Raw genomic sequence first — 17,471 nt, forward strand, 5'->3', positions numbered from 1 at the left:
ATACAGCCCTGGGTCTTTTTGGGAAAGATGCAACAAGTTTTTCAAACCTAGATTTGGGAATCCTCTGCCATTCCACCTTGCAGATCCTCTCCAGTTCTAGCAGGTTGGATGGTAAATGTTGGTGGACAGTCATTTTTAGGTCAAGTCTCTGAGGACTCTAGAGAAGATTTTAGACCAAGATACTGTATATTACATTATATTTTAAATAAATGCACTATAAAGGTTGTTTGTAGGTGCATTTTTGTTGTCCTCAATGGCTGAGGTTTTTTGTGGCCATGTCTAGTTACAGGATTGTTAACAGGATAGAATATATATTTTTTAAATTTCATGTACAGCAGCGTAATGCTTGACATTCATACTGTTGTGGCTTCCACACCATTTTCTGCTGCTTTAATAATTCACACCATCTATGCTGCATGTGTTCTATCTGAGAGATATTTGCTGTTCATGGTAAATAATTGATTGTGTTCTGACTATTGCTCATGGCAAGATGAGCCTGCAAGCCAGCATGCGGCAGCAGCAAACTCAGATAAAGACGTCAGCAGAGACAGTGACGCCACCGCTGCTTACATAATGCATCTTATTTGTAATTCAAAAGACAGGTCCTGCAGTCACCTGAGTTTGCTTATTAAATCCCCCTGGACTCATAGAACTGTCCAACACTCATGTAATTTTGAAGTGTTTGTGTTCCTTGTTGGTGTTTCTGGGCTAATGAGCTTATGCGTAGAAAAAAAAATTAAAATACAGGGCCATATATGGCAGAAAAATGGCATAGAAAAGGGGTGTTCAGAAATATCCAGGAAATTTGAGAGGAACATATTAAAAAAAGAGAGCGAGAGCTCCTCTTTTCCTCTGAAGCACACAGACAACATTCAGCTGGCAGATTAGTGAGTTGCTGGGAGTTTCTCTTTTGTTCTGTCACTGGAATGCCTCACCGTGTCCAATCAAACCACTCGAGCTATGTGCCAACCACCTCTTCACAGGTGTCACTTGTGCATTGGTACCACGACTGAAACAAACACTGTCCCATTTATACCCGACTCCCATTTCTTCTTTTTTTATTTCAGCACTAATTGTTGGTAATGAAAGTTTTAACTGTAGTGATCCAGAGGAAGGAAAAAATCAAACATGCATTGCAGCTAATTGTGTGAGCATCCATGAAAGCTTTTCAGAAGACTGGAAGTTGATATCAGTTCCACTTTTTCCACTTTTCAGATTTGTGTAAATGGATTTTGTTTGCTTATCTTGAAGACAATTAGTTCCTGCTGGGTAATGCAGGCTTCTTTTATTCATCTCCTCTAGGGTATTGCATCTCGGTAACCATGGTGATCTTGGCGCACAAAGAGATGATCTAAAGTCACCATTAAGTAGTGGGTGTGCAAAGGCAATGTTAAATCAATAGTCTAGGAGACCAGAGAAAAATGAAATTGAATAGTAAGGATTAAGGAAGATTTTTTGAGTGACTGTGAATTTTGATGGTTCCTTCTCTCTGTTACACAGGATGAGATGTTCCCATATTCAAATACTTGCATATGAGTGTAAATAATGAAAGGTCAATCAATTAGGGCTGTCTGGCTGAATATGGTAATACAGTTAAAGAAGTCTCCATTTTAATAATGCATTTTTTTAACCCAACTCACTGAATCATCTGCATGGGTGCATGGTGAAAAGCATGGTACACGTGCAGTTTCTCCATGAGCCTAAATTGGAAGGGCATTGGTTATGACAAGAAAAGTGTTTTAAAATCCATCACATCAATGTATTACAGACATGTCATCTTTAACATATTGATATTGTACCTTTCACAGAATTAATATCTACTAAATGGGTACATCTGGAGCTATACTTTATTTGAAAGTTGGAAGAGTGTCCATTGCAAAGAGCAGTATGGGTTAGTTGTTAATGCTATCTGACAGCCTTAATGATTCCATTCTTTTGGTTTATAGATAGAGGACATGCAGTGGCCCAATGGGGAGACGGGGATCCCAATCTCAGTGTGCAACCTGCCATGTAAAACTGGTGAACGGAAGAAGATGGTGAAGGGCATGCCCTGCTGTTGGCACTGTGAGCTCTGTGATGGTTACCAGTACCAGTACGACGAGACTACTTGCAAACTCTGTCCCTACAACATGCGACCCAATGGCAACCGTACGGGGTGCCAGCCCATCCCCATCGTCAAGCTAGAGTGGCACTCTCCGTGGGCTGTCATTCCTGTCTTCCTGGCCATGCTTGGCATAATTGCCACCATCTTTGTCATGGCAACTTTCATCCGGTACAACGACACACCCATTGTCCGTGCCTCTGGACGTGAGTTGAGTTACGTGCTTCTCACAGGCATCTTCCTCTGTTATATCATTACCTTCCTCATGATCGCCAAGCCAGACGTGGGCATCTGTTCATTCCGACGCATCTTCCTGGGTCTCGGCATGTGTATCAGCTATGCAGCGCTGCTCACCAAAACAAACCGGATCTACCGAATCTTCGAGGAAGGGAAGAAGTCAGTGACACCGCCTAGGCTGATCAGCCCCACATCGCAGCTGGCCATCACCTCCAGCCTGATCTCGGTGCAGCTACTCGGGGTCTTCATCTGGTTTGGCGTGGATCCCCCCAACATTGTCATTGACTACGACGAGCAGAAAACCATGAACCCCAGCCAGGCCAGAGGCATGCTGAAATGCGACATAACAGACCTGCAGATTATCTGCTCACTGGGATATAGTATCCTACTTATGGTGACATGTACTGTGTATGCCATCAAGACCCGTGGTGTCCCCGAAAACTTTAACGAAGCCAAGCCAATCGGCTTCACCATGTACACCACCTGCATTGTCTGGCTCGCATTCATCCCCATATTCTTCGGCACAGCACAGTCTGCAGAGAAGGTAAGAACTGCCAATTTTTTGTTAAAATTTTTACATTCAGCATTAAAGTACGTAATTTCTGTTGGAGGAATTTTAAAGCTGCCAAGGGCCCAGATCGCTGAACTTTGATGAGGTGCAAAGATATGAACGCTCCACGTGGGTATAATGATGGGCTGCTATGCTGTTTATCAGCATTACGCGTTTCACTCGGGGAAAGTTGGGGCGGCGGGGGCTGCTGCAGGTGTAGGTTAGTCAGGTATGAAACTACTTAGTACCATTACATTTTTTGCGCATTTTGATTGTGAATATTCTACTCTCTGAGGCCTTAACGCCACATTTGTGTCCGTTTCGGCTCAATTTCCATTCCATTTATGGTGTAAGGTTCTCATAATGGCTCAATTGTGGTTCAGGATTTACAAGTTCAGGCTTTTCCTGCCATGGCATTCACATGGTAGAAAATGGATTTATTTGACAGTTAAAACAATTAACAGTTCTGATAAAAGCATTTTTGGCATGATTGTCTAACCACTGGCTATATTGTGAACCAATGCTAGCTTCAAATTGAGCACATTTCAGGTGCTGGTCTTTATACAAAATATCGCACTGACGGGTTTTTGTTTAGACCTGCTCTGTTGGCTGAAAATATTTTCTTAAACCTATGAATTGCTGGTAATGATCATCTTTTGCCACAGAGCCATATACTTAAAACATACCTAAAAGAGAAAATCATGTCCTCAACTTGATTTGAAATGCATTGGTGGTGTGGGGGAAGGACCACGGAGGCTCAGCCCTATTACCTGCTCCGCTGTGCTGCCAGGATGCTGGAGATGATGTACATGATAGGGGGTCTTGAGAGGCGGGCTCATTAGCAGCAAAGGCTTGGTCTGGGCAAAGCGACTCTTTGTGTCTGACGTCAGCCAGACACCCCCGTTGATTGCAGACATGGTGGCCTATGCTTCTTGTCATTACCTGGTCAACACTGAGTGGAATACAAATGAGCCCGAGCACACTGATATTTGGGTGGGTGTGTGGAGGATTTTTATTGAAGCAGAGTGGTATACAAACACATGCACACACAAACACACTCAAATGTATATAGCATGATTGCCTAAGAATATGTTTTAAAAACATCATACCAGGTTCTGCTAGCACAGAGACATACTGCAAACTGTTTATTGACACCATGAGGACAGGGCATGAATACAATATGCCTCTTTAACATATACACCCTTTAAAAGTGTAATTCAATTATATTTCAATGGCCTTGGATAGTGTATCTGTCTTATTATAATAATCAATGCTAGATACATCATAAAACCTCCATAAGGACACGTGATAAAATTTAATTTTAAACGAGATGTCAGGCAAGATGTCAGGCACCAGGAAATTATAAGGCAACACAAATAGGGTGATGTATGTCACCTCAGTTGCATAATCTGATTCCAAACTAGTCACTCTTTAATTTATTGTGTGTAATCTATTTTTTTATTGTATCATAATTTGGTTTCATTATTGGAATACACACATTCAGTGCTGTAGGCTGCATTCAAAATGCAAAAAGAAGAAATTAGAAAAGAATAGACAAAATACAAAAATAGAGAGTATTAGTATTTATTGAAAACTGGTGAAGCAGTAGCTATGACAGCTAATTATACTGGTCTTTATCATAATAATTTATTTTGTTTGTTTTAAAGCAGAGCCATTAAAGCTCAATTGTGTGTTTACCCCTTAAGCCCTCATACCACCGGAAAAGCATAGTTACTGGCATTTAACAGACCTACACAAGGCACACACGGTAGAGGGCACTCTTTCTATTCATTTCTATTGCATTGTTTTATCATTTTACAAAACTGCTACAGTTTTTACATCTGGAATTGGAATTGTAGTTATAACGGGTGGTCCTAGCCTAAAGAATACCATTGTGTCCATGAGCACACATAACCCTAATTTCCTAGAAGGGTTATTGTCCCTGTAAGTACTGATTGTAAGTCACTCTGGATAAGGGAGTCTGATAAATAATTATTAATTTCATATTATTATAATATTTTTTATGAAGTAGTAGTTATGTTATAATCGCCAAAACAGTAAGTACAGACACCATTGATCAAATGATACTCCAAGTCACAGTCAGATTTTACTTAAGTTAAACAACTGAAGTACTTGCTTAAGTTGTCAAGGCCTGACTCTCTGGGTGTTCTGGATCGTAGTTTCGTTTTGTCATCGTTGTCAACCTGATTGCCCAAAATGTGTGCACCTGTTGGTATGCCTGGGCGACGGACATTTCACTGGTGAGAAAAAGTGAGGTCTCAGAATTGGTGCAGGATCAGGTTGAATTTAGCCTGCCCAAAACAGAGTTTTGTTTTATGGTGTTTATCATTACGTTCATGTTAGATTTTTTTTTCTTTGATCACTTAAAGCCCTTATTTTTCACTTGTAAATTATTGCACACATTTTAGCACATTTTAAATAAATGAATAAACAAACAAATAAATACAATTTATTTATAAAGGCTCTACATATCAAATTGTGTCTGAGCTCATGTACCAGTCTCTCTTAGTTAACACTGCACCTTTTGGAACATAAAACCATTGCACTTTAGGACCTTTACACTTCCTCTGTTCATACAGATGAAGATCACCAGATCATCCGCTAAAACTAAGGTAGTTATACCATCCCAACTGTAGTCCTCATTCGTATCCTTTAATGTCTGGATTTGGAGGTCCATTGTTGAGTTGAAAAGCAGTGGAGAGACCCTTCTTTATGGCAACCTTCATGTTAATAGGGGCAGTTCATCTGCTGTTGCTACCAACCCTCATCACGTAGTCTTCGTAAGAGTGAATCAACTCATGAGTTGATTCTCTCCACGAACCTCATCTCTCCTGGTCATCAGGTGTGGTGTTGGAGTTGGGAGCGCATTGCCATCACCACTGCCTTCTGCCACAGCCCTCTCCATCCTCCGCCTTGAATCCAGAATCAACCCGTTCTGTTTTATATTACGTTCCTCCCTGTTACCACGACCTAGCCGCCATCTTCAGCCCTTTCAAAGCTGCCCAGCTGCCACCCCTATCTTACCGTCTTGGTTTCAGGAACCAAAAAGCCGACGCCCTGTTCAGATAGCAGACTCCATTCTCCTACCTCATCGCATCCTGGGTCCTCTCCGGTGGTCCCTGGAGACTAAGGTCCAGGATGCCCAGACATCCGACCCTGGCCCGGCCAACATCCCACCAGGGTGCCTGTACTTCCCCAACACCTCCAGCTGCACTGGAGCCACTCCTCTGTACTCTCGGGCCATCCCGCGTAAAGGACCCTCTCCTTCATTCACCAGGCGTTCTGGTGGCCTTTGTTACGGTGGGATATACAGGCCTACGTGGACGCCTGTGACATCTGTGCCGGACCAAGACTCCAAACACTCCTGCGGTTGGTTCCCTGTGTCCTCTTCCCATTCCTCATTGTCCCTGGACCCACCTCACCTTGGACTTCATCACCAGTCTCCCTGAAACCAACGGAATGACCACCATCCTGACCATAGAACCATAAGGTGGTCCACTTGGTCACCCTGCCCAGCCTACCTGGCCCATAACCTGCAGGTTTCCTCCACCACCGGACATAGCCGATTTGAAGTCTGTTATGGCTTTCAACCCGCCTGTCAGATGATCCGTGCGTGCTGAAACACCTGGAGAACAGTGCAGTCGGCCCTCATCACCGCCACCCGCAGGACGTCAGCCCAGCACGACCACCGGCACCCACACCAACTGCGCTTCAGAGTGGGACAGAGAGTGTGACTATCCACCCAGGATCTTCGTCACGCAAACTGTCCCCTTGGTACATTGGGCTGTTTCGGATCCTCAGTCGGCTGAATGAGTCGCTCGCCTATTGTCTCCAACTCTCACCTACTGTCCTTGCCCATCCAGTATTCCATGTCAGCAAGCTGAATCCCTTCATCTGATCATCTGTTTATCCGCTGGCGCCGTATCCGCTGTCGCCATGTATCGTCGACAGGGGACCGGCTTACACGGCGCTGGAGCTGTACTTGGCTCCACTCCTTCGTCTAAAAGTAAGACCGTTCCTGACCTTCTCTTATTCTCTCTCCTGAACTCCTTCCTCCTGTCCTGCCCCGTACTAAATTGTACTGTAACGCGAATGACAACATCCGTGTGGTGTTGCGGCTTACACCGGTTCGAGTTCACATACTAAGTCGGAGGGAACTTACCCGCCTCCTTGTGTCCCACCGCACCGGAGGTCCTTGTCTCCTCCTACACTTTATAAGTCTAGCGTCAATGACCTATTGGTTGTTATACTTGGTCTTGACCCCGGGTTTAACTGCTTCTGGGACAGCAATTGTGACTTTCATAAAAATAATAGTAATTAATTTGCAAAATAAGTATAAAAAAGGAATTTCATGCATTTCAAAATCAAAATTCTAAAATTCTAATTTTATTTTTCACATACACAGTCATACATTGTATGATATGTAGTGAAATGGTATGATATGCAGAGTTCTGTCCTGTGTAGTGTTGTTGTAGTTGAGAGCTTGTATAGCCTGCGGGAAGAAGCTCATCCTCATTCTCTCTGTGTTGCTTCCCTGATCGCAGCAGAGAAAACAGGCCATTGTTAGGGTAGCTGAGGTCCTTCACTATCTTCCTGGCCCTGGTCCATTACCGCTTGCTGTAGATCAATTGAAGATCACAGAGCTTGATACAGATGATGCGTTCAGCTGATCGAACCACCCTCTGTAGGGCTTGCCTGTCCCGCATGGTGCTGTTCCCGAACCAGGTTGAGATGTTTCCCATCAGGATGCTGTCTAGTGGAGTAGAAGTTCCTAAACACATTGGAGGGCAGTCTGAAGTCTCTCAGGCGTCTGAGGTGGTAGAGACACTGCCGGGCCTTTTTCACCATGGTGTTGATGTGACAGGACCAGGACAGGTCCTGCATGATGTAAACACCAAGGTTTTGGAAGCTCTCTCCACTGGGCTCCTGTTGATGACAGGGGTTTGATAGTTCCTCTCCTACTTGGTACTAAAGTCCACTGTCAACTCATTTGTCTTGCGGACGTTCAGGTGGAGATTGTTCCTCTGGCACCAATTCTCCAGATTTCCAACCTCCTTCAGGTTGGCTGTCTCATCGTTGTCAGAGATCAGGCCCACCACAACAGTGTCAGCAAACTTAATGATGGTGGTGGAGTTTGTAGTGGCTGCACAGTCATAGGTATACAGAGAGTACAGCATATTATACAAAAAAAAGCATGAATTAATCACAGGGCTACACCTATGGCACCATCTACCAGATATCGCCTGTGTGTGTGTATTTTTTTTTGTTGGCATTAACACTTGAAACACACAAAATAAAAAAAATGAAAGAGTCCTGTCATGGCCACCGTCCCACCACCTGGCCTCCAGGGGGCAGACATCGACGGCAGATAACCCGGTAACCCGGAAACAGAAGAGAATGGGGTCAACACTTCGAATAAAAGCCAGGCAGCCATCTTGGGTGCTGCCCGCTCATTGAGATAGTTTTTCTTTGACGCTAGCCTTCATGAACCTGTTTGCCGTATTGTACTTCGACCTCTTGCCCGTTTATCGACCACGACTCTAGCCTACCCCTTTCGTCTTTCTCCCTCCAACATGCTTATGTCCTTGAACTCCTCGCCCTGCCCCCACAGCCCTGCAATTTTCCCTCGAACCACGTCCATAATCAAGCCAGGCACTGCTTCAAATTCACTCCCACTCCCACTCCCACAAACCAGTCATGTCTGTTCGTGCACCATGAACTCTGACGATGACACTCTGCTCTGTTTGCATAATTAACATCCACTGTTGAGAAACAGATACAACAAAATGTGTCCTCTGCTTTAAACCCATTAACCTTGGTGAGCAGTGGACAGCCATGAAAAGCACCTGGGGAGCATGTGTGGGGACGGTGGCACCTTGGTGGTTCAGCAATCTTCTGATTATAGGTCTGTTTTCTTACCTGCTAGGTCAACCACTTCCCCAGCTAGGCCATACACTGCCCAGAGTGAATTTGAACTATTGTTATCCACTTGCATGCAAGTGCAATCGAAAGCCTTTAAAAACTGCATGGATCCAGCCAGTGTGCTGTTACACCTATGAAACTCCACCTTCTCATAATCCAGCAATCAATTGTGTGGAATCTTCCTCATTGCTTCTTTCACTTGTTCATGATTGTGGTTGCTGCATCAATCTTGCACCTCACTGTAGATCAAGACATTGCCACACACTTTGGCTGCAAATCCAGGACAAGACCTTGGAATGAAGGCTGTTCAACAAGAGAGAAGGGCTGGAGACCTTGAACTTAGAAGCAGAGTAAGCTTTATCTACTGTTTTCTGACATACTATTTGATCTCAGATTGAATAATATGTTTGCCATGGGAAACATCTGCATACAGTTTTATTTGACTTTTGATTTTATATTTTTTCATGCCTAGTCTTCTACTGGAATAAATTCAAGTAGAAGACATTTAAAGCTGTACCAAGAACAACAAGTTAAAATCATTGCATTAAATACTTTTTGTAAAGCAGCTACACTTTTTCACACAAATATACAAGGTGCAATTCTCTACTGATTTCTTGGATTTACAAACTTTATTACTGAGGTGTTCCTTCATGCTTCATGCATAGTGTTGAAATGGTTCATACACTTTTTTAAATACACATTTAGAAGTGTATAACGCCTTGTCATATCTGAGCCATGAAACCCCAGCTATAATAAAAATAAAACAAACATCCCAATCCTTGACAAAATGTGATAAATCAAATATTCTCTTATTGGAACAGAATATTTGTTCTTTGTTTAGAAATATTGTCTAATCATATTTTGGACATGCAGTTACTCTTACAGCAGATTGCAACATGTTCCAGGAGTGATTTAACAATATTTCAGGAGCTAACTATTCAGATTTTTCATTATGTTTGTTTCATTTATGTTTGTTTCAGCTGCACTCACAATGATTGAAGTAGAGAGAGAACGAGAGAAGTGTTATTTTGCTCACAAGAGAATCACACTTAAAATCTTATATCTGTTAAAAAAGTTAGTTAATCACATGTTAATATTAAGAACTATACATTTAGCATAACTCATGAAATTGTTAAAGCTTTTACTGATAAAACAAACTACTGACTTAATAATAATGTGCAGAGATACAGTACAGGCCAAAAGTTTGGACACACCTTCTCATTCAATGTGTTTTCTTTATTTTCATGACCATTTACATTGGTAGATTCTCACTGAAGGCATCAAAACTATGAATAAATACATATGGAGACTTAACAAAAAGTGGAGAATTGGCCTCCACAGTCATTGGACCTGAACCCAATTGAGATGGTTTGGGGTAGCTGGACTGCAGAGTGAAGGCAAGTGCTAAACACCTCTGGGAACTCCTTGGAAAGACTGTTGGAAAACCATTTCAGGTGACAACCTCCTGAAGCTCATCGAGAGAATGCCAAGAGTGTGCAGAGCAGTAACCAGAGCAAAGTGTGGCTATTTTGAAGAAACTAGAATATAAAACATGTTTTTCAGTTATTTCACCTTTTTTGTTAAGTACATAACTCCACATGTGTTCATTCATAGTTTTGATGTCTTCAGTGAGAATCTACCAACGTAAATGGTCATGAAAATAAAGAATACACATTGAATGAGAAGGTGTGTCCAAACTTTTGGCCTATACTGTACATCTCAGGAGGACTACCTGAGCTTTTTACAGCACCTCAGATTTACACCACTGGTAGGTGAAGTGAATAAGATTGGCTGTTTCAGTACAGCATGTTTCATATTGATTTTGTACACCACGATTTTAGAAAAACAATTCAACCCTTCAGCCATTATTTCAGCATGACTCTGTATATGACTGGGCTGACAATAAACATGTCTTGACTCTTGAATCTTTTTTTGATAAAGTGTGTGTGGACGCACAGTGTGTGTGAGGTGCTGACTTTTGAAGAAATTGACTTTGTCTGATGAATCATTATTCTATTAAGTCATGTTGGCAGTCTGCTGTTTATCATTATTTACATAATTTATTAGATTGTTTTTAACATAAACATAATATTATCAAACATGGGGTGACATTTTAGCCTAATTGATTTGGACAGTCAAATTCCTGTTACTGAGTTTACTTTAATCATACTTAATGACAATAGTTTATATAGTTTTTGTTTGTTTATTTATTTATTTATGGTTATTCTACAAGTTGATAACTCAGCACTGATGAAAACCTTTAAAGTGAAAGCACATCTTTTTAAATGAATACATAATATATATTTTATAAGACAATATATCACATAAAGAAAAAAATGGCCTACTGGTATACTGGTACGGATCAATGTACCGTCCCCAGACGCTGCTCCCCGCGCTCCTTTCATGGCTGCCCTCAGCTCACTAAGGGTGATGGTTAAATGCAGAGGACACATTTCGTTGTGTCACCGCTTGCTGTGCACAATGACAAAAACAGTCACCTTCACTTATCTAACATAGTCAAACTGCAGCATCTGTTTTGTAATACAAATGAATCAGCATTTGATGCCTCAACTTCAGAAATCTCCAGAACCTTCAGTAGCAGTCAGGTATCATTACTGGTCTCTGATGTGAGTCAGTTTGTGATGAGCGTTATACTAAAATTAATTAAAATTGGTGATGAGTGATACTGCATCTTTCCCACCTAGATAGAACATTTGCAATGCTAATGGTGTGGGGTTTTTTTCTATTTCTTTGCCATATCCATTAATGCATGTGTATGTTTTCCTCCACCCACCTCTCTCCCAACAGTCCAATGTTCAGGGATGGAGGGTCTTTTGATAAATGCTTCTGGAAGATTGTCAGGATCCAGCAGCTAGCTGAAGTGGGATGCAGCTGCCTATGGAGCAGGTGCTCCTAATAACATTATTTCCCAAGGAGCAATTGGACCCTGCAGCCACTTCCCCCCCCCAACTGGCTAAATGTTAGTTACTTATTTATTTATTTGTTGGTTTCATTTGTTTGTTTGTTTTTTTTTCAACCATTTCCTCATTCTCTCCTTGTCCCTTGCGGAGGCTAATAGCCTTGCTATATTTGACTACGACATTAATCACCAGCAAGAGCCACTCTGGATTTTCACAATGCCACCATAGCCCCAGGTGCTAAATATTGAATTATTTTAGCCCTGAAGAGAAGCATGGCACATTGCGGTTTGACGTGTATGTGCATGTGTATTCCTGTGTAAGATATCAGGCTGGTTAAAGCATCATTGGGTCAGATTTTGCATAACTGAATGACATTGAAGTCAAGAATGAGGAGCTCTGCTGCGAGGGAGTCGTTAGCAAGTTAAAAATAATTATCAATAAATAGCATAGATGGCTAGAGCTAGAACTAGAGCAGTGAGCTACACATGCTTTTTTGAAAAAACCTGATATGTAAGTGATCATACAAAATGTATTTTCAGCCAGGCATGAAACCCATCTTTGGGGTTTAAATTCATGTGCAGTGTTACTTTAAACAGCTCAGGAAAATAAAACTGCTGATAAACAACTGTACAAAACTAAGGAAGTGAGTTAATTTCACTGCCTCTTTGCCTGCAAGAGAAGATGGATCAAAACAAAAAATTCAGCTGGATGCTCTGCTGAATAAACACAATCTGCCTCCTGCCCTGGTTCAGAAATCTCATATTATTTAAATTGTTAGAAATAGCAAATTATTTTACTGGGCCTTCTGAAATACTTTCTCACCATACACTACATCAAGCTTGCATCCACATTTTTCTCCTTGTGTCTCAAACACCAGTATTCAACAACAACAACATTTATTTCTTATACAGCCCAAAATCACATACAGTATATCTCAATGGACCTACAGGCCCTAAGTTGACACCCCCCACACTTGACCCTTTTCCACACCAGGAAAAACTCCACACAAAAAAAACTCTAGGAGAGAGAAAAAAAGAAAAGAAGAAACCTTGGGAAGGAATGATACAGAGAGGGACCCTCTTAGAGTGAGCCTGAGGTAGAGTGAGCCTGCAAATTGTGTCAGTTTGTCCAATAAGAGAAAAAGTTGTAGAGTCCTTCAGTTGTAAAGGTGGAGAAATCCAAAGTGTAGACCAGTGTCATTGTGTACATTACGTGTCCATTATGATGCTACTGGTCCCTTTGAAAATCCCTGTTTTAGTTGTTACGGTTGTGGTGGTTGCTGTGACCCTCTGATTCATTTCATGCTAAGTCCTCATTTAGCAGTTGCCAGGAACCAGGATTAATCTTCTGGTCTCTTCACTGGAGTCTGCCAGTAGTCTGTACGCTTGATCTAGTGTCTCAGAGAGAACAAACAGAAGTGTTGGTATGACTGATACTGAAATATGTAGTTATAGTGGTATATTTGTGCAACAGTGACCCGGTACCCTAACTAAGACAGCCTAACTAAGGTTAACACTGTCTGTGCTTAACAGGGTGACTGTGTGATAAAGTGGACTTAATAATTGACACAGATGTGTTTTTAGTTTAGACTGTGTCTGAGTCCCGAACACTGACCGGCAAGCTGTTCCACAACTGCGGAGCTCTTTATGAGAAGGATCTGCTCCCAGCTGTGACCTTCTGTTCTTTGGGTACCAGTAGTGACCCCCTTGAATGCAGGGGGCGTGGCGGGTCGTAAATAACTAAAAGTTCACTCAGGTACTGCTTGGCAAGACCACTTACAGCTTTCAAAAGTCAAAAGTAGAATTTTGTAAAAAATCCTAAATTTGGTGGGTAGCCAGTGCAGCAATTGTAAGACTGGAGTGATGTGATCGCATTTTCTAGTTCTAGTTCTAGTTCTAGTGCAGCATTCTGAACTAGCTGGAGTTTACTCATGCACCTACTAGAGCATCCAGACAGTAATGCGTTGCAGTAATCGAAACCTGATGTCATAAATGTATGGACCAACTTTTCTGCATCGTGCATTGAGATGATGTTTCTTATTTTTGCAATATTTCTAAGGTGAAAGAATGCTATCCTAGTTATATTATCTACAAGCGATTCGAATGAGAGACCATCAATGAGGACACCTAGATCCTTTACTTCAGTACTTAGTGAGATAAAAAGGCTATCCAGAGTTATGATGTAGTCAGCCAGCTTATGCCTGGACCCAAGTACAAGAGCTTCTGTCTTATTCTGTTTAACAGAAGAAAGTTGGTGAGCATCCACTGTCTAATGGCCTTCAGACAATTCTCTATTCTGTTACGCTGCTGCCTTTCGTCTGGCATTGCTGATAGACACAACTCTGTGTTGTCAGTGTAGCAATGAAAGATAATACCGTGTTTGCGAATGACGTCAACTAAAGGTAACATTTATAAGAAAGATAGCAACGGACCTAGGACAAAACATTGTGGAACACCAAACTATATTACTATGTGGAGACGAATCACCATTGATGTCCACAAACTGATAAACAAACTGATTCCCTTAACACTAGAAGTCCCTGGTTTTTCTGACCCCAATGGGTCAGCCAACTCTCTGCCAAATTTGTAAATGGGTGGCCAATTGGAATGTGTCACTCCCCTTCCCCCCAAGAAGTTTACTCTAACACTGACGTGTACTCAGTGTACTGCAGCTGCCTGTGTGTGATACCTTCACATTCACCTTCACCAAAGCTTACCATATCTAAACATAATATCCCACACACTGACTGACCTGCAAATACGAAAGACACAAATTCACCAAATATAGAAATACATGTGTGTATAGAATGAAAAGTTGCTAACTTATGCTTTTTATTTTGCAAGACTATATAGGTTATGTTGGTATAGAGAATCTCAAAATAGTTAAATCCATGTCTGGGTTTATTTGTAATACCGAGGTTATCATTATAAAATACTGCCACCTCCTCTTCCAGTTAAGCGAGATTGGTGTACATAACTGTATCCAGGAGAGCTAGACTCATTTAACGCTATAGATTTTTGTTTTAACAAAGTTTCAGTCAGGCACAGTACATCAAACCCCTGATCTGTAATAATTTAATTAACAATGAGCGTTTTAGGAGTGAGATATCTGACATTTAAAAATCCTATTCTTATATCTAAGGTGCTGGTTGAAGGTTCAGTAGGAATGATGGTAATGGGTAATACATTTCTGAAACAGACACCCAGCCAAGCCCAGGGAACAGTGTGTCAGCATATTTATGAGTTTTTTTATTAACCAACATTCACAATGTTGGTAACTCAAACTTGCATTTTGTGACAGTTAAATAAAAAAAAGTATCTATTGCAGGCTTCCATAGTACACAGTCTCTGTTAATATATCAGTGCCTCTTAGGAACATTTAGTTCAATAAACTGTGTGACAGAAATTTACATTTCTAATAATCCTGCAATCTAACTGCAGGTATATAAAAGTCATCCATGCTATTTAAATCTCAAAAAATTCCACGGTTAAACCCATACATGCGGTAGGGTACAGTACAGGAGCTGGGGGATCTGACTGTTAAATGAGCCATGCATGTGCACTGAACACAAGTTAAATGTAAAGAATTATGTCAAGGGCAACATGAGGAAACGGTTAATGATGTTAATAATAAAATAGTTCTTAGTAAGGCTCAGTGTCTGTAGATCATTTGCTGAAATGAATAATTTTTGAACACAGCATTAAGTTCGTCATACAGCAAACCACAAATCAGCACCCTGCTACAAAAAGTCAGGATGTGCTACAGAGTAACTTTTTGTCCAGGCTGTGCAAAAATATTCCTACCTTACCCATGTTGCTCAAGGCGATTAGGGAGGAGGGCAGGACATATTATTTTAAACCACCATTGTTTCAGACTTTTCACATTCAGCCTTCATGGAGCTGTAACGAATTTGCTCAAAAGGGAAATATTTCTAATTAATTATAAACATTTAAATTAGATTTTAGGATAAACTGTAGCAGAATTAATGTTACAATTACTTGATCTGTCCGTCCACCGAGCAGATAATATAATTATTTATCAATTCTGGGAACGATTACCCCCCTTGGCCAGGAAGGGTAGCTTTCCCACTCTGCAGTGCTAGCAGTAATTTAGCATGTAGCTTAAAGGATCAACGTTCAATGAGTCCAGATTGTGAGCAGCACACAGAAACAAATGATTGTGAATTTAAAGAATTTAATTAACAAGGCTATAGCTAACATACAACAATTAAACAAACATACATACAGGATAAAGGAAAGTGAGGAAAAGAGAATGGCAGTATTTCACATCAATTAACCACAGCCTAATGAGAATCGTCAGAAAATCAAGGTTCACCATAAAAAGGGGTTCAAGTTTAAACACGCATCTAAATAGTTATAAAACGTTATTGCATTGGTCCTTGTTTCATGCAAAAGAGTCCTGATACGGTAGGGTCAAGATCCTCAACCTTTAGGCGTGAGCTGGAGGTTTTCCTTGAAGTTACTTGAAGGTAAACTTGCCGAAGATTAAGCCCAAGAGATGAGCTTAACAAAGTGTTGAAAAGAAGTGTCTCAGGAGGAAGAAGATTTTTCTGAGCGATGCGGGCCTGGAAGAAGCACTTTTGATGCTGAATGGCATGAATGGCCATTCACAAGTGTGAATTTTTTGGTGGGAGAAACTTTCTTTGTCTTGGTTTTACGACCCCTTGGGCAGTGGTGGCCTAGCGGGGCAGTGGTGGCCTAGCGGTTAAGGAAGCGGCCCCGTAATCAGAAGGTTGCCGGTTCGAATCTCGATCCGCCAAGGTGCCACTGAGGTGCCACTGAGCAAAGCACCATCCCCACACACTGCTCCCCGGGCGCCGGTCATGGCTGCCCACTGCTCACTCAGGGTGATGGGTTAAATGCAGAGGACAAATTTCACTGTGTGCACCGTGTGCTGTGCTGCTGTGTATCACATGTGACAATCACTTCACTTTATTTTTATTTTACTTTTTTATTGCTGGCCCAGAGAGAAACTGCAGTTCACTGCAGTTACAATTTCTACCTTTTAGAAATTGTATGATGCATTTTGTGATCACATAGTATGCATCACTGTTTCAGTAATAAAGAGATGTTCCTTCTGATACCAAGAAAGGGACCTTTAGTAGGTAGGAAAGTAGAGATACACTTATACACTTAAGTAAAGGCAATTAATGGAAATAGAAAGCTGTAACTAGTATAATTCATACAAGGGAATGTACACACATTGTATGCATATACTGGATCCACTTATAATCGCATATTCCTAGCACAAGATACAGAAAATGTGTTTAAGTGTGTGCGTGATTGTGTATCACTTGTAATAGTGGGGGAAGACTGTGGGCAATCAAGCCTCCATCTAAGTGTAGAATAAGGGTTCAGGTTTGTAATTTATACGTAAGTGTCAAAGGTTAAAAGGGTCTTTGAAGATCGGCCATCTGTGATCCTGGGCATACGCTACAGAGCTGTTCATTCATTGTGTCTCCTGTTACCTAAAGAAACATATTTATCTCAAAAATGACCAGGATCATTCATGCTATGTAGGCAAAATGTGAAGCAATGTGAGGGCCTGAAGGGTTCCTCATCTGCCAATCAACTATACAGTAAAGGGAGGCGATGACATGAGGATGACTATGTCATGTGGGCCCTTTTGCTGACTCTGAGACCTGTCTTTGGTGTCTCTGTCTCTCTGTTGAGCTTTAGGACCCTGTCTGTCAGTCTCT

At 41.5% G+C, this 17,471-nt stretch overlaps 1 protein-coding gene across 2 annotated transcripts in view; it reads left to right on the forward strand.

Annotated features, from left to right (window-relative positions):
- grm7 (glutamate metabotropic receptor 7) overlaps positions 1-17,471 on the forward strand; it is a 193,010-nt gene that overhangs the window by 151,124 nt on the left and 24,415 nt on the right. For both annotated transcript variants that reach the window (XM_028997654.1, XM_028997653.1), the window contains exon 8: positions 1,947-2,882. In XM_028997654.1, the coding sequence (XP_028853487.1) occupies positions 1,947-2,882 (936 nt within the window). The remainder of the gene's footprint in view (positions 1-1,946; positions 2,883-17,471) is intronic.

The sequence above is a fragment of the Denticeps clupeoides genome, chromosome 12, assembly GCF_900700375.1.
Source record: "Denticeps clupeoides chromosome 12, fDenClu1.1, whole genome shotgun sequence".
Lineage (NCBI taxonomy): Eukaryota > Metazoa > Chordata > Actinopteri > Clupeiformes > Denticipitidae > Denticeps > Denticeps clupeoides.